Source organism: Cetorhinus maximus, chromosome 12, assembly GCF_964194155.1.
Source record: "Cetorhinus maximus chromosome 12, sCetMax3.hap1.1, whole genome shotgun sequence".
Taxonomy (NCBI): domain Eukaryota; kingdom Metazoa; phylum Chordata; class Chondrichthyes; order Lamniformes; family Cetorhinidae; genus Cetorhinus; species Cetorhinus maximus.
The window spans coordinates 24,750,669-24,769,492 of record NC_135890.1 but is presented as its reverse complement, the minus strand read 5'-3'; the positions used below and the strand labels follow the sequence as shown (position 1 = coordinate 24,769,492).

General features: G+C 42.9%; 1 protein-coding gene across 12 annotated transcripts in view; it reads left to right on the top strand.

Moving 5' to 3' along the window:
- kmt2e (lysine (K)-specific methyltransferase 2E) overlaps positions 1 to 2,839 on the top strand; it is a 135,314-nt gene extending 132,475 nt beyond the window's left edge. For all 12 annotated transcript variants that reach the window (XM_078553199.1, XM_078553194.1, XM_078553193.1 and 9 more), the window contains one exon: positions 151 to 2,839. In XM_078553199.1, the coding sequence (XP_078409325.1) occupies positions 151 to 1,983 (1,833 nt within the window). In that variant the 3' untranslated portion in view covers positions 1,984 to 2,839. The remainder of the gene's footprint in view (positions 1 to 150) is intronic.
- The last annotated feature ends 15,985 nt before the right edge of the window (positions 2,840 to 18,824 follow it).

Sequence of the window (18,824 nt, the reverse complement as noted above, 5' to 3'; positions counted from 1 at the left end):
TATATTGCATTATGTACACTGACATTATAAATGCTGTACACAACATAGTAACTTGTATAAAAATAATTGATAATGAAAAGTACTATACAGTTTAATTTTGCTGTGTCGAGTTTAAATGATTTGTTCAAACTTTTTCTTTTAAATTAACAGCCAACACAAATATCTTCTCCGTCGTCTCCTGCATTTTCACCCCAGTCCCAGGTAAAGTTGCAGGTGAAGTCTCAGACCTTGCTACAATCTCATCTTTCCCAGTTAGAAAGTACAAGTAATATAACTGAGACTTCTAATCAAAGTCAAACTAAATCTGAGACACAGCAAAAACTTCATTTTCAGTTTGATTCCCAACCAATATCAAAAACTAATTTTAATGGCCAGTCTGGAAATCCGCATTATTCACAGCATCCATGTCCATCACAGTCCCAGAGTTCAATAAAACCATCTAATTCTCAACCAGCTCAGCTTCCATTGAAGACTCAGTGTCCTGTGCTCCCACCACATGCTGAGCATCCTCTTAAATCTCCAGCCCCTCACACGCCTGGACAGACCAGCTATCTTCCATCAAGTTCTCAACCACAGTCTCAGCTGCACTTGCATTCGCCAAAGTCTCAATCACAACAGCTGGGATCACCATACAGGACAATTCATTCGCAATCGCCTCAAGTGGGAACTGTACAGGCCACATCACACAGAGGATCTTTTTTAACCCCTGTTACTGTGGGACAAGTCTACTATCAGGCAGCACAGCCTGGGACTTTAGCACAACAGCAGCAGACAAGTGCAACATTTTATCCTTCATCGACGGCACCATCAGGTCATCAGCCTAGTCTGAGTCAGTTCAACCAGCAACATTCAAGCAGCAGTGTGCCCCCACCACCACCGCCGCCGCCGCCGCCACCACCACCTACCTATTATCAAAACCAGCAACCTTCTGGCAACTTTCAAAGTTTTAATCAACCAAGAACAAATGTTCCCCAGCAGGGAACATTCTCTCCTGCACCAAGTCCAACCCAGACCTTGCCTGGAGCATGTTTGCTTCAACCTTCACCTGGTTCCATTATACACCAAGGTCCCCCAAAATCTCCAAGTTCTGCTTTATTGCACACTTCTGGGTCACTACCAGCAGCAGCTGCCTCTGTACATCACGCATCTTCTACGGGACAGTATCTGACACCTCCAAGTTCTGGTCTGCATCACTCTGCCTCAGCATCTGCAACACAACCCCCACCGCCACCTCCAGCATCTCAGTCACCTGGATCAGGACCACACCTTGTGCCTCTCCCAGGCCCACATCATCCTCCACCTCAAGGACAGGCTCCACACCCACCACCATTGCCACATGTAACTAGTCCAGTTCATCCCATACCAGCAACCCAGGGGCCACTGCTACATGCCCAGTCTTCAGGACATCATCCACCACCACCTCCACCTCCTGGGCCAGCACCTGTTCACCCTCCTCCACCTTCTGCAACAGGACATCAAACTCTTTCAGCCTCTGGAACTACAGCATCGCATCAAATTGCACTTAATTCAGCACATCCTCCTCCACCCCCTCCTCCACCACCACCACCGCCACCACCACCACCAGCTCCAGTTCTTGGGTCAGGACTTCATGTTGCTCCAGGACAAGGATCTCACCATCCAACTCCTCAAGGACCACACCATCTCCCTTCAGGGGGCCATCAGCCTTTGAGTCACCACCCCTCACATCATGCTCCTCTGGGATCTCAGCTTCCACCTGCAGGATCAGGATCTCACCATTCACTGCCAAGACAAGGCTCTCATCACCAGTCTCAAGGAGCAAATAGTATTGCATCGCTTGCAAGCCCAGGATTCCATCCACCATCTCCCAATGTGGTCCCACTTCCACATGCAGGTCAGGGACTTAAACAGATGCCTGCATTACCCCCACAAATTTCTGTTCCCAGACCACAATTGCCACCGTCTTTCCAGCAAAACAATTTTCACAGCTCAGGATGGCACTAAAATGGGGCTGTGCTGACCCATTTTGAACATTATTCTGTAAAATAAGATGTAAATATTTTATGTACTGTATCTTTTAAAGATACTTCTTAAGTCAGACATTGTAATAAACTTATCACCAGTGCTCATCTTTATTTGTCTTTCACACAACTGTTTTTGATTCTTAAAAAATACATTTTACTCCTGTTGGAGCTGTATATATGTGTTCGTGAAGCCAGTGAGAAGAAAAACATTTTTCAAATTTTATTTTGTAAGTAGACATTCCAGCCATCCTAACTGACGTTGTAGTGCACAGGTTGGCTCAAAATTGTAATTTAGTATTTTATTGTTGCATTTAAAAATGCATTTATTGAATGTTTTGTATAAATTTTTTTATTCAAGTATGTTAAATATAACTGCACTTCTAAGGAGTGTTGGCACTCATGCAATTTACTTTTACTTTTTTTTGTTCAATCCCTTTTCTGTAGTAAAACATTTTCTTTTCATTTGTATACTATTAAACAATAGCAGAACAATGCAATATAGGTTTTGAAACAGTTGCGGTGTGAAACATGGTTCTTTTATTTGGTTGGTTCTTTGTAGAAAAGTAATTTAATGTATCGATGATTTCTAATTTCTTCTGGCAGATGTTATGTAAATAATTGTGCACTTTTTTCCTTGCTTGTAAAACTTGCCAATGCTTTATCCCATTTTTGAATACTGTTGTACATTCAAGTCCCTTTGCAAATATGTCTATGTTCTCTGTGAGCTTAGTATAAGAATTTTAATTTTTTAAGATACTGTCACACTGCAGCACTGGTTGGGCATTTTAATCCATGTTAATAAATCACAGTAAATTGCATTTTTTACAAATTATAAATACAGACTCCTAGGATTTTGTCTGGTAATATACATGTTAGTGCTTTCTTAAATAACTGTGCTTAATTGATGAACAGTGATTATTTTGAGGTGGAGGAGGAAAGAATGATTAGGTTAAAGCGAGTCCAGCAATGTTAGGATGGTGTATAAATGTGCAAAGTTAAAATTACATAATTGCAGAAATAGCAAATTAATTCATATTTACTATGTTATATTGGCTCATGTTGTTGGAATCTGACTCATTCATATTTATTTGTTCCCTTGAGCTCATCAGCACCATTGAACAAAATATACACACACGCACCTACACATTATTAGTGAAAGTTGAAAAAATTAGTGTAAGTTTGAGATCTTTTTGCTGCAGAAAATTATCAATTGAAGTGATGCCAATGAGAACATTGCAACTTCCTGTAAATTTAGTAAAGACAGAACATTGTGCCATGGGCATGTGAATAATTTTTAAAGTTGTCTACAGGCTGGATTTATGAAGCATTTAAACACCTCATTGTCCCTGTTAACACTGCCCTTATTTAAAAAGATAATTAATTGGAATATTTAGTTAAGGTTTTGCTTTACATGAGGATTATAATCAGGGTGTTTTTCCTGTTAAGTGTTCCAAAGCTAAAAGGACAATTGATCTTCATTTTACAAGCTGATTATATTAACACTGAAAGATTTTTTCATCCTTGTTTAACATCCATAGATAAATTATAATAGCTTTCACAAGGAGTGGTAGAACGTTGTCTCAATGTAAAATCTTTTTCAGACCAAGTCTCACTATACATGTCACTATTCTTACAGCCCCTTGCAACCAAATAGCAATAGATGCTGATATACTAAATCTATACAGTTTATGTTGCCATCTTTTTCATCTGCTTGTTTTTTCCCTTGCTCACTATTCTTCAGTTTGCTGTATCTTTGGATTGTCTCTGTAATCTTCTGTTCCAGCTCCCGTAAGCTCTTACTTTTCTTCGTTTTTGTCTTCCTTCCTCATTCTTCAATTTCCCCCATTCTCTTTTGTAAAGCTTCAATTAGTAGATATTTTCTCCCAGTCACTATTGCAATGTCAAGATCTTAAACGCTATCCTGATTATTATGGTTAAGTTGTGTTTTCAGTCATTTAAAGCAATGCTGGAGTTCTTGTAGGCACTGAGAAACTTTTGGATTCTACTTCTACTAAGAAGTATGTCTTCAGGTAATTGTAACAAGTCAAGTGCAAGTGGAGACTGGTCTTGGCACAATGCCAAGGCAGATGGATTTAGTATCACAAGATTTGATGAAGAAGGGTTCAACTTTCAGATGTTTACCAATGGTATATAACAATCTTTTCAATGCCTTTTTGCAAACCCTTTCAGCCTGTTAATATCTAGCTTTGCTATCTAGACTTCTAATCAGTTAAACAACAGGGAAGGTTAAAGCTGTTGCCTTCAGCCCTGCATATGAAATAGCAGCAGAAGTAGCCTGAATGCTGATTCCTCAACCACTCCACTCCTATGGAATCAGGCTGATCACAACCTGTCCCTACATCCTCTTCATCAAAAAGACTTCCACTTCCATCCATCTACAGCTAGCACCTTCGTTCATGCCATTGTCACAGTCGTACCCAAATAACACCAAAACTCTCCTGTCTGCTGTCCACTGCCCATATTCTATCTTATCCTCACCAAGTGCTTTTAGTTGAAATAGGCCTTCCTTGTGTTAAAATACTTTCATGGCCTTGCCTTTACACCTCCTGCTGAATTATCCATTTCCCTGACACAACTGTCCAATTCCCCTGGACCCCACCTCATTGTTCCACAATTCATGCCTTTTTCAGCCATCTAGGTCCAGCTCTGAAATTTCCTCCCATAGACCCATGTAACTCTCTGCCAACCAACTTTGAAAGGCATTTTAAGTTTTCATTCTCCTTTATCTCCTGTGGCTCAATTTTTTTGTTCACATAATGAAACAACATGGGACTACTTTTTCTGCAATAAAGATGCTATAATAATTGCAAGCTGTTAAATCTATTATCACAAGTAGCTGTTGAACTGAGCCATTAAACTATTAGGGAACGAGATGGAACAAAAATTTTAATGGACAAAAAGCAACAAAATAAAATGACATTACAATAGATAGCTCTTGCTTGCACCATGTATTGTGCTGGAATTTCCATGAGTCCTGTGCACTAGTAAAACTTGCAAGCTGTTCGGAAGATGAAGAACACCCCATGGATGGTGCAAGATGCAATAAAGGTGTGTGTTCAACTCGTGCTGCTTTTAGAGAGGTTTCACTGTAGGAGTTAAAAATTCCAGACTGTCGATAACAGAAGCTAGAAGTAGGCCACAACCTCCAGTCATTGCTATTCCTGTTACTGCTGAAAAGTTCAGTACTTCAAAATCATCCCTCAAACATGCAAAATATTTAGGTTAATCAGTGTATAGAGGAGAGAAGTACTGGCAGTAGGTGCTTTAATAAAACTTCTTGTTAGGCACCACAAGCACTAGCAGGCCAGAAAACACAAGGTGTTCCTGTTATTTCATTTAACCTGGTTTAAGTCTTGAACTAATTCACCCTCAAGATCGTTAAAGATAATAGATACAATATAATATTCAAAGAGTAGGAATTGAAGATCAGCTCTCTGCTTTTAATCAGAAGGATATGTATGACAACATGTAGAGAATACCACAGCAAATATGTCCAGTTTTGCAGCAAAGGAGTTCACAGCCAGTCTGAAAGTATTGCTGTAATTAACAGTAGTTAAAGGTGCTTTCTCCCAGGAGATCACATGGTTCCAGCTGAGTGGGGTGTACGTTTTGGGATAAGTAATGCATCACAACTGTGCGGGACAGGGTGATGGACCAGCAAGTGTTTTTCCCTGTTTCATTTTCATGTATTTTATCCTCCTTCCATAAGACATAGGAACAGAAATTAGGCCATTCGGCCCATCGTGTCTGCTCTGCCATTCAATCATGGCTGATAAGATTCTCAACCCCATTCTCCTGCCTTCTCCCCGTAACCTTTGATCCCCTTACCAATCAAGAACCTATCTATCTCGCTCTTAAATACACTCAATGACCTGGCCTCCACAGCCTTCTGTGGCAATGAATTCCATAGATTCACCACTCTCTGGCTAAAGAAGTTTCTCCTCATCTCTGTTCTAAAAGGTCTCCCCTTTACTCTGAGGCTGTGCCCTCGGGTCCTAGTCTCTTCTACTAATGGAAACATCTTCCCATTGTCCACTCTATCCAGGCCTTTCAGTATTCCGTAAGTTTCAATCAGATCCCCCCCCTCATCCTTCTAAACTCCATCGAGTATAGACCCAGAGTCCTCAAACGTTCCTCATATGTTAAGCCTTTCATTCCTGGGATCGTTCTCGTGAACCTCCTCTGGACCCTCTCCAGGGCCAACACATCCTTCCTGAGATACGGGGCCCAAAATTGCTCTCAATATTCTAAATGTGGTCTGACCAGAGCCTTATAAAGCCACTGCAGCACATCCCTGCTTTTATATTCTAGTCCTCTCGAAATAAATGCCAACATTGCATTTGCCTTCCTAACTACCGACTCAACCTGCAAGTTAACCATAAGAGAATCCTGGACTAGGACTCCCAAGTCCCTTTTCACTCCAGATTTCTGAATTCTCTCCCCATTTAGAAAATAGTCTATGCCTCTTCTTCCTACCAAAGTGCATGACCTCATACTTCCCCACATTGTATTCCATCTGCCATTTTGCCCATTCTCCTAACCTGTCTAAGTCCTTCTGCAGCCTCCCCAATACTACCTGTCCCTCCACCTATCTTTGTATCATCTGCAAACTTAGCCAGGATGCCCTCAGTTCTTTCATTTAGATCATTAATGTATAAAGTGAAAAGTTGTGGTCCCAACACTGACCCCTGCGGAACTCCACTAGTCACCGGCCACCATCCTGAGAAGGACCCCCCTTATTCCCACCCTCTGCCTCCTGCCAGACAGCCAATCTTCTATCATGCTAGTACCTTGCCTCTAACACCATGGGCTCTTACTGAGCAGCCTCCTGTGCGGCACCTTGTCAAAGGCCTTCTGGAAGTCCAAGTAGATAACATCCGTTAGCTCTCCTTTGTCTAACCTACTCGTTACCTCCTCAAAGAATTCTAACAGATTTGTCAGGCATGACCTCCCCTTGATGAAACCATGCTGACTTTGCCCTATTTTATCATGCACTTCCAAGTATTCTGAAATCTCATCCTTAATAACGGACTCTAAAATCTTACCAACGACCGAGGTCAGGCTAATCGGCCTGTAATTTCCCGTCTTTTGCCTCACTCCCTTCTTAAACAGGGGGGTTACATTAGCGATTTTCCAGTCCTCTGGGACCCTCCCTGACTCCAATAATTCCTGAAAGATCACTAACGCCTCCAATATCTCTGCAGCTATCTCCCTCAGAACTCGGGTGTAATCCATCTTGCCCAGGTGATTTATCCACCTTCCTAGCACCTTCTCCTTGGTAATGGCCACCATACTCACCTCTGCCCCCTGACTCTCTTGGACTTTGGGGATGTTACTCGTGTTTTCCATCGTGAAGACTGACGCAAAGTACCTATTCAGCTCCTCCGCCATTTCTTTGTTCCCCACTACTACTTCTCCAGTGTCATTTTCCAGCGGCCCAATGTCCACTTTTGCCTCTCTCTTACCCTTTATATATCTAAAAAAACTCTTGCAATCTTCTTTTATATTACTGGCTCGTTTACCCTCATATTTAATTTTCTCCCTCATTTCTTTTTTAGTTGTCCTCTGTTGGTCTTTGTAGGCTTCCCAATCCCCTGGTTTCCCATTGCTCTTCGCCGCAGGTGAATTACAGGCAGAATTACAGTAGGGTCTTCTTTAAAATTAGCCATTTAATGATTGTCTTAGAACTGTTGATTTTGTTTTAAGAAATTAAAGGTCTAGAAGTGAAAATGTCAAAGCATTACATGAATTTGAAAAAAATTGCTCTTTATAACTCCAAGTTATAACCAACTGCAAGTTAAGTATTAACATTGGTTATTATAGCATATTGCTACAGGAGCTTCTCAGTGGCCTAGGTCCAGCCTTTGTCAGCTGCTTCATCCTTGTTACCATCATATGATCAGAATGATGATTGCAAAATACTCAGCAACATTCACAATTCCTCATACTGAAGCCATCCTTCTCAGTGCACGAAGACCCAGACAACATTCAGGTTTGGGCTGATAAATGGCAAGTAATGTGTGCCATACAAATGCCAGGCAGTGACCATTTCTCTTTGACATTCATGGCATTACCATCACAAAATCCCCCACCATCAGCATCCTGCCATTGGATTACTATAGCAGGTTAGAAACTGGGAAGTCTGCAACAAGTAGCTCACCACCTGACTCCTGCAAGACACAAATCAGGAGTTTGATGGAGTACTCTTCACTTGCCAGATGAATACAGCTCCAACAACACTCAAGAAGCTCGACACTATCCAGGACAAAGCAGCCTGCTTAGTCGGCACTCCCTCCACCAGGGTACAGTAGCAACATGCATAACTATCTACAAAATTCACTGCAGCAACTCACCAAGGCTCCTTTTATAGTTCATTCCAAACCCTCCATCTACTACCTAGAAGAACAAAGGCAGCAGGCACATGCGAATGTTGTCATCTGTAAGTTCCCTTCCAAATCACATAACATCCTGTCCACAACCCATATTGCTGTTCTTTCACTATTGCTGAGTCAAAATCCTGGAATTCCCTCCTTAACAGCACTGTGGGTATACATATACCAGATGGAATGCAACAGTTCAGGAAGTTTGCCCATCATCCCAACAGCAATTAGGAACAGAATCCCATTTAACAATTTTTGTAAAAATTGACTTGCTTCCTAATGTCTTCATTCTTCAAAAACAAACAGGTTATCAAAAAATGGTAGAAAGTCATGATATCACTCTCACACCTTATATTTTTATTATATGTAGAAATGTAGCAAAGCAATACAACAACAACAGCCAAGAGAAAGACTGGCCATGAGTAACAATAAGTTGAATCACTAGAAATACATTGAAAGTCTTACTTGTGATGCACACTTAATTAATGTGCTTTTTAGTGGTGTTTGTTGAGGGGTAAGCATTAGCCAAGACATAGAAGTAAGCTGTTCAACCCTTTAAACCATTAGATCACAGCTCAACTCAATTTAACTATTTGTTCCATATTCCTCACTATCGTTACCTCACAAAAATTGTCTCAGCCTTAATTTCAATTGGCCCTTTTGTAGGAGTGATTTCCACCAGTCTCTGTGTGCTTCCTGACCATTACTAAGATTTTAAGATTCTGTTATTCTGTATTTCCCTACCAAAGGAAATAATTTCTAACAAATCCCTTTATTATTTAAAACATTTTGATTAGACCATCCCTAAACTCTCAGGAAAACAAGCCAAATTTATGCAGTCTGCCTTCATAATTTAACCCTTTAAGCCCTGGTATAATTCCAGTAAATCTGCTCTGTGCCCTCCATAACAAATATATATTTACTGAGGTGCAGTTCCCGAAATAGAATCCACTGAATGGATGGAGTCTGACTGAAACATTACTTCCTCATATTTGTATTGCTACACTCTTGAGATAAAAAATGTTTCACTAGACACTTTTTATACTTGTGCACTAGACTTTTATGATTTATTTACCTGGACACTTAAATCTCTTTGCTCATCCACAATCCCAAGCCCTTTGCCCTCAAGAAAAAAATGTTTTATCTTTTCTCAAATGCAAAGTGGATGACTTCACACCTACGACATTGAATTCCATTTGCCACACTTTTGCCCACTCACTTAGTCTATGTCTTTTTGTAATATTGTGCTTTCATCTACACAACTCATTGCCAAGTTAGATGTAAAGATTTTTTTCCCCTATGGGGGAGTCCAAAACTTGATGTCATTAATATAAGATAGGCACTAATAAATCCAAATGAGAATTCAGGAATTTCTTTTTACCAAAAGATTGCTAGGAATATAAAATACACTTGTCCATTGAGTAGAATAGATGTCTTTAAGGGCAAGCTAGATAAACATAATGGAGAAAGGACAAGAAAGATACACTAATAAGTTAGAGGAACAGGGGTGGGACATAGTAGGGCTTAAATTCTTACAGTCCAGAGACAGCCCAATGTAATTCTGTGTCACCTAACTTACTGTATACTGCAACTTGGACTTTCAATTCTTTACTCCTTTATGAGTCATTGATGTAACTAAAAAAAAACTTTAGGGCTGTGTATTGGTACCTCGAGAACACCATTTGTCACTATAGCTAATCAGAAAACATTATCCCAATTTTTGTCTCCTTTCTCTCAACCAATTACCAACGCCACAGGTTCCACATACACTTATTTTTTCCAATAATTTTTGTGGAATCTTATTAAATGCATGGAAGTCCCTTGCTTTTATTTTAATAGCACTATCAGTTCTTTTACAGGCAGGCAAGTGGACAGACCACCTGGCATCAACCTAGGCACCGGAAATTACAACGGCAAACTCAGCCCTGTCAAATCCGCAAAGTCCTCCTCACTAACATCTGGGGGCTAGTGCCAAAATTGGGAGAGCTGTCTCACAGACTAGTCAAGCAACAGCCTTGCATAATCATCCTCATGGAATCATACCTTATAGATAATGTCCCAGACATCACAATCCCTGGGTATCTCCTATCCCACTGGCAGGACAGAGCCAGCAGAGGTGGCGGCACAGTGATATACAGATGGGAGGGAGTTGCCCTGGGAGTCCTCAACATCGACTGTGGACCCTATGAAGTTTCATGGTGTCAGGTCAAACATGGGCAAGGAAACTCCCTGATTACCACGTGCCACCTGCCCTCAGCTGATGAATCAGTGTTCCTCCATGTTGAACACCACTTGAAGGAAGCACTGAGAGCGACAAGGGTGCAGAATGTGCTCTGGGTGGGAGACTCCAATGTCCATCACCAAGAGTGGCTCAGTAGCATCACTACTGATGGAGCTGGCCGAGTCCTAAAGGACATAACTGCTAGACTGGGTCTGTGGCAGGTGGTGAGGGAATCAAATACAGGGAAAAACATACTTGACCTCATCCTCACCAACCTGCCTGCAGATGCATCTGTCCATGACAGTCTCGGTCGGAGTGACCATTGCACAGTCATTGTGGAGACGAAGTCACTCCTTCACATTGAGGATACCCCCCATAGTGTTGTGTGACACTACCACCTTGCTAAATGGGATAGATTTCGAACAGATCCAGCAACTCAAGACTGGGCATCCATGAGATGCTGTGGGCCATCAGCAGCAGCAGAATTGTACTTGACCACAATCTATAACCTCATGGCCCGGCATATCCCCCACTCTACCATTACCAGCAAGCCAGGGGATCAACCCTGGTACAATGAACAGTGCAGGAGGGCGTGACAGGAGCAGCACTAGGCAAACTTAGAAATGAGGTCAACCTGGTGAGGCTATAACAGAGGACTACTTGTGTGCCAAACAGCTTAAGCAGCACGTGATAGACAGAGCTAAGCGATGCCACAAATAATGGATCAGATCTAAGCTCTGCAGTCCTACCACATCCAGTCATAAATGGTGGTGGACAATCAAACAACTCACTAGAGGAGGAGGCTCCACAGATGTCCCCATCCTCAATGATGGGAGAGTCCAGCAGATCAGTGCAAAAGATAAGGCTGAAGCATTTGCTACAATCTTCAGCCAGAAGTGCCAAGTGGATGATCCATCTTGGCCTCCTGCGGAGGTCCCAGCATCACAGATGCCAGTCTTCAGCCAATTTGATTTGCTCCAGTGATATCATGAAACAGCTAAAGGCACTAGATACTGCAAAGGCTATGGGCCCTGACAATATTCCGGCCATACTACTGAAGACTTATGCTCCAGAACTTGCCACGCACCAACCAAGTTATTCCAGTACAGCTACAAAATTGTGGAAAATTGCCCAGGTACGTCCTGTACACAAAAAGCAGGACAAATCCAACTCAGCCCCATCAGTCTACTCTCGATCATCAGTAAAGTAATGGGAGGGGTCATCAACAGTGCTATCAAGCAGCACTTGCTTAGCAATAACCTGCTCACTGACACCCAGTTTGGGTTCCACCAGGGTCACTCAGCTCCTGACCTCATTACCACCTTGGTTCAAACATGTACAAAAGAGCTGAACTCCCGATGTGAGGTGAGAGTGACTGCCCTTGACATCATGGCAGCATTTGGCCAAATGTGGCATCAAGAAGCCCTAGCAAAACTGGAATCAATGGGAATCAGGGGAAAACTCTCCACTGGTTGGAGTCATACCTAGCACAAAGGAAGGTGGTTGTGGTTGTTGGAGGGTGAACATCTCAGTTCCAGGACATCACTGCAGGAGTTCCTCAGGGTAGTGTCCTTGGCCCAACCATCTTCACCTGCTTCATCAATGACCTTCCTTCCATCATAAGGTTAGAATTGAGGATTTTCGGTGATGATTGCACAATGTTCAGCACCATTTGCGACTCCTTGAACACTGAAGCAGTCCATGTCCAAATGCAGCAAGATCTGGACAATATCCAGGCTTAGGCTGACAAGTGGCAAGTAACATTTGTGCCACACAAGTGCCAGGCAATGAAACTCCAAGAGAGAATCTAACCATCGCCCCTTGACGTTCAATGGCATTACCATCACTGAATCCCCCACTGTCAACATCCTGGGGGTTACCATTGACCAGAAACTGAACTAGACTAGCTATATAAATACTGTGGCTACAAGGGCAGGTCAGAGGCTAGGAATTTTGCAACACGTAACTCTCCTCCTGACTCTTCAAAGCCTGTCCATCATCTACAAGGCACAAGTCAGAAGTGTGATGGAATACTCTCCACTTGCCTGGATGAGTGCAGCTCCCACAACACTCAGGAAGCTTGACACCGTCCAGGACAAAGCAGCCCACTTGATTGGCACCACATCCACAACCATTCACTCCCTCCACCACCAACACACAGTAGCAGCAGTGTGTACCATCTACAAGATGCACTGCGGGAATTCACCAGGCTCCTTAGACAGCACCTTCCAAACCCATGACCGCTATCATCTAGAAGGACAAGGGCAGCAGATAGATGGGAACACCACCAACTGGTAATTCCCCTCCAAGTCACTCACCATCCTGACTTGCAAATATATCGCTGTTCCTTCACTGTCGCTGGGTTAAAATCCTGGAACTCCCTCCCTAACAGCACTGTGGGTGTACCTACACCACAGGGACTGCAGTGGTTCAAGAAGGCAGCTCACCACCACCTTCTCAAAGGCAACTAAGGCTGGGCAATAAATGCTGGCCCAGCCAGTGAAGCCCACATCCCATGAACGAAATAATAATAAAAAAGGCTGGACTTGGTTTAACATCTCACCCAAAAGATAGCATGTGACATTGCAATTCTCCCTCAGTAGTGCACACCCTAAATCTATGGGGCTGGAGTGCATAGTGATACATAAATCCATGGCTGTCTGATTCAGAAGAAAGAGTCAAGCTGATCCAAACTGAAAATGGACAAGGAAGTGGACAAAAATCTCAACTAGTCAAAGCACGGCCTCATTTCATGCTCATTGTTGAAAACAGCATTCATTAAAATTTGTAGAAAACAAAATTAAAATCTCATACTTCTAGTGCAAAACAGATTAACACTTGGTGGTGAAAATTGGTTCTGGCTTGATTTTGTATCCATAAGCAGTGCTGCACCAACACTGCACATCTGACTGGGAGGCCTGAGGCTGTCCAACAGTGGTGCTCAGACCTCATTATTTGCTTAGCCCACAGGCAGCTTGCACATTTTACAAAGGTGAGAGGAAAGTCGACCAAAGTAGAGAAGGATTGGAGCAGCAGTTGGGGGGCAATTGGAAGGACTGTGGTATTGGGGAAATAGTCCAGCTCTTCCTGGCATAGCAGGAACATTTATTAAATTTTAACTTAACTATTGGTGGCTGAGGATCTTGACTGGAGCAAGCTCGTCACCAGTTTCCATGAGAGGCACTTAAATATTAACATAAAAACAGCAGGCTGTGAGAATTTAAATTCAATTTATAAAGCTGGAACAAAATGCTAGATGATGAAACTATCAGATTGTTGTTAAAAACCCATCTAGTTCACTAATGTCCTTCAAGTGAGGAAATCTGCTGTCCTTACCCAGTCTGGCTTATATGTGACTCCAAGCCCACAGCAATGTGGTGAACTCTTAATTTCCCTCTCAAATGACCTAACAAACCACTGAGTTGTATCAAATCCCTACAGAAAAGCTAAATAAGAATAAAACCAGATGGACCACCTGACACTGACCTAGGCACTGGAAGGGACAAAATCAATTCTGCAAAATCCTTCGCCCTAATATCTAGAGTTGTGCCAAAATTGGGAGAGCCGTCTCACAGGCTAATCAAGCCTGACAGTCACATTCACTGAATCATATCTTAAAGCCAGTCTCAGGCTCCACCATCACCATCCCCATCCCTAGGTGTGACCTGTCCCACTGGCAGGACAGCTCCATCAGAAGCAGTAGCACAGTTATATACGGTCAGGAGGGAGTGGCCCAGGCAGTCCTTAACATTGACTCCAGGCCCAATGAAGATTAGTGGCATCAGGTCAAACAGAAGCAAGGAAAGCTCCTGCTGATACCACCTATCACCTTGCCCTCCCTCAGCTGATGAATCGATGTTCCTCCATGTTGAACACCACTTGGAAGAAGCACAGAGAGTGGCAAGGGTACAGAATGTACTCTTGGTTGGGGACTTTAAAGTTCATCATTAAGACTGGTTCAGTAGCACCATGACTGACTGAACTGGCCAAGTTCTGAAGGCCATAGCTGCCAGACTGTGTCTGTGGCAGGTGGAGAGACAACTAACAAGAGCAAAAAACTTACTTGACCTTATCCTCACTAATCTATCTGTCACGGAAGCATGGTCCATGGTAGTATTGGTAGGAGTGACCATCACAGAGTCCTTGTGGAGACAAAGTCCTGTCTTCACATTGAGGTTATCCTCCATGGTGTTGTGTGGCACTACCACCATGCAAAGTGGGATAAACTCTGAACAGATCTGGCAGGTAAAAACTGGGCATCTATGAGGTGCTGTGCACCATCAGCAGCAGAAATGCATTCAATGCAATCTGTAACCTCATGGTCTAACATATCCCTCAGTCTACCATTACCAGCAAGCCAAGGGACCAATCCTGGTTCAATGAGCAGTGTAGGAGAGCATGCCAAGAAAAGAACCACGCATACCTAAAAATATTGAGGTGCCAACCTGGAGAAGCTACATGTAATCAGCATGATACATAGAGAGCTAAGCAATCCCATAACCAATGGATCAGATCAAAGCTTTGGACTTGTGCCACATCCAGTCGCCAATGGTGATGGGCTATTAAACAACTAATGGAAGGAGGAGAGTCCACCAACATCCCCATCCTCAAGTTCGGGAAGGCAAGCATATTGGTGAAAAAGATGAGGGTAAAGCATTTGCAATCAACTTCAGACAGAAGTGCTGAGAGGATGATCCATCACAGCCTGCTCCTGAGGTCCCCACCATCAGAGATACTAATCTTCAGCCAATTTGATTCGCTCCACATGTTATGAAGAAACAGCTGAAAGCTCTGGATACAGAAAAGGCTATGGGCCCTGACAAGATCTCAGCTGTAGTACTGAAGATTTGTGCTCCAGAACTAGCTCTGTCCATAGCCAAGCTGTTACAGTACAGCTACGACACTGCTATTCACCTGACAATATGGAAAATTGCTCAAGTATGTCCTGTCCACAAAAAGCAGGACAAATCCAACCTGCCCAAGTACGTCCCTTCAGTCTACTGTCAATCATCAGCAAAGTGATGGAAGATGTTAACAGTGCTTTCAAGCAATAAAAGCAGAAAATGCTGTTACTTCAGCTTTCCAGCATCCACAGCATTTTGCTTTTATTTTAGTGCTATCAAGCAACACCTACTTAGCAACAACCTGTTCACTGATGCTCAATTTGCGTTCTGCAACAGCCACTCAGCTCTGACCTCATTACCGTCTTGGTCCAAATGTGGACAAAAAAGCTAAATTCCCGAAGTGAAGCAAGAGTGACCTTGACATCAAGGCAGCTTTTGACCAAGTGAGGCATCAAGAAGCTCTAGCAAAATTGAACTCAATCTAAATCAGGGAGAAACTCTCCATGGGTTGGAGTCATACCTAGCACAAAGGAAGATTGGTGGATGTTGGATGGCAATCATTTTAGCTCTAGGACATTGCTCCAGGGGTTCCTTGGGGTGGTGTCCTAGGCCCAGTCACGTTTCATCAATGATCTTCCCTCCAACATAAGGCCAGAAGTGAGGATGTTCGCTAACAATTTCACAGTATTTAATACCATTCACAGCTCCTCAGAACATTCAGGCTTGGGCTAATAAGTGACAAGTAACATTCACGCCACACAAGTGCCAGGCAATGACCATCTCCAACAAGACAAAATCTAACCATCTCCCTTGATGTTCAACAGCATTACCACCACTGAATCTCCCACCATGAACATCCTGGGGTTACCACTGACCAGAAATCTAACCGGACCAGTCGTGTAAGTGTTGTGGCTACAAAACCAGGTCAGAGGCGGGGAATTCTGTGGCGAGAAGCTTGTTCCCGACTCCCGAAAGCCTGTCCATATTTCTACAGGGCACAATTCAGGATTGTGATGGAATATTCTCCACTTGCCTGAATGAGTGCAGCTCCAAAAACACTCAAGATTCTCGACACCATCTGAGATAAAGCAGCCCACTTGACTGACACACCTTAAACAATCACTCCCTCCATCACCGGTACACAGTGAGTATCATTTGCAAGATGTCCTGCAGCAACTCGTCAAGGCTCCTCCAACAGTGCCTTCCAAACCCGCCAGCTCTACCTCTTGGAAGAACAAGGGCAGCTGATCCATGCAAATATCACCACCTGCAAGTTCCCCTTCAAGTCACAAACCATGCTGACTTGGAACCATATCTCCATTCCTCCACTGTCACTAGACCAAAGTTCTGGAACTCCTTCCCTAAAAGCATTGTGAGTGCACAGACACCACATGGATTGCAGTGGTTGAAAAAGGCAGCTAACCTTCACCTGTTCAAAGGCAATTAGGGATAGGAAACAAGGACTGGGCTTGCCAGCAATATCCCAAGAGAAAGCAAAAAATGACCTAACACCTGTTACAGGCAATTGCCCAAGATAGTTAAGAATAGACCCAAAGCTTAAAGCAGTGACCTGCACTTGTAGATTGAGCACAGGTTATCCCACTGCTAAGTTTAGCATAACACCTGTTTTACACCTGAAAAACGGATGCAATTTCTCCCAGCAGCCGGATTCTGCTAGCATTTTTCAAATGCTGACAGCAGAGGGAGCCCTTCTCCACTTTTTTTTAAAAGCCTGTAGAATGAATGAATTTTGGTGTAAATAGGTTTGAGCCTGAAGTGAGTATTATAAATAACCCATGACCAAACAGTCAAATCAAATTTATGGCTATAACATTATTCTGAAAGTATATAACAATGTTTTTATTCTCTTCTGAGTGCAAGATCTTCTGTACAATGCAAGTACCATAAAAACTAAAAGCAGAAAATCTTCACATAACAGTGTTCTATTAGGAAACACAAGGAGGTTGAAAAGTGACAGGTGATTCTCAATTCTGCAAGGTTGCAAGCGGAGGATGGAGGATGGATCAGGAGGTGATTATGTTGGGATCATTTGTTTTGTCTTCACAAAGGAGGAAACTAATAACATACCAGAAATGTTGGCGAACACAGGGTTTAGTGAGAGGGAGGAACTGAAAGAAATCAGTATTAGTAGGGAAATGGTATTGGGGAAATTGATGGGATTGAAGGCCAATAAATCCCCAGGGCCTGATAATCTACATCCCAGAGTACTTAAGGAAGTGGCCCTAGAAATAGTGGATGCATTGGTGATCATCTTCTGAGATTCTATAGGCTCTGGAACAGTTCCTACAGATTGGAGGGTAGCTAATGTAATCCCACTATTTAAAAAGGGGGGCAGAGAGAAAATAGGGAATTATAGTCCAGTCAGCCTGACGTCGGTAGTGGGGAAAATTCTAGAGTCCATTATAAAAGATTTAATAGCTGAGCACGTGGAAAACAGTGGCAGAATCGGACAGAGTCAACATGGATTTATGAAAGGGAAATCATGCTTGACAAATCTACTGGAATTTTTCGAGCATGTAACTAGTAGAGTTGATGAGGGGGAGCCAGTGGATGTGGTTTATTTGGACTTTCAGAAGGCTTTCGACAAAGTCCCACATAAGGGTTTAGCGTGTAAAATTAAAGTGCTTGGGATTGGGGGTAGTATATTGAGATGGATAGAAAACTGGTTGGCAGACAGGAAACAAAGAGTAAGAATAAACAGGTCTTTTTCCGAATGGCAGGCAGTGACTCGTGGGGTACCGCAGAGATCGGTGCTTGGACCCCAGTTATTCACAATATATATTAATGATTTAGATGAGGGAATTAAATGAGGGAATCTCCAAATTTGCAGATGACACAAAGCTGGGTGGGAGGGTGAGCTGTGAGGAGGATGCAGAGATGCTTCAATGTGATTTGGACAAGCTGAGTGAGTGGGCAAATGCATGGCAGATGCAGTATAATGTGGATAAATGTGAGGTTATCCACTTTGGTAGCAGAAACAGGAAGGCAGATTATCTAAATGGCTATAAATTGAGAGAGGGGAATGTGCAACGCGACCTGGGTGTCCTTCTACACCAGTCGCTGAAGGTAAGCATGCAGGTGCAGCAGGCGGTAAAGGCAGCAAATGGTATGTTAGCCTTCATAGCCAGAGGATTCGAGTACAAGAACAGGGATGTCTTGCTGCAATTGTACAGGGCCTTGGTGAGACCACACCTGGAATATTGTGTGCAGTTTTGGTCTCCTTATCTGAGGAAGGATATACTTGCTATAGAAGGAGTGCAGCGAAGGTTTACCCGACTGATTCCTGGGATGGCTGGACTGCCATATGAGGAGAGATTGAGTCAGTTAAGATTAT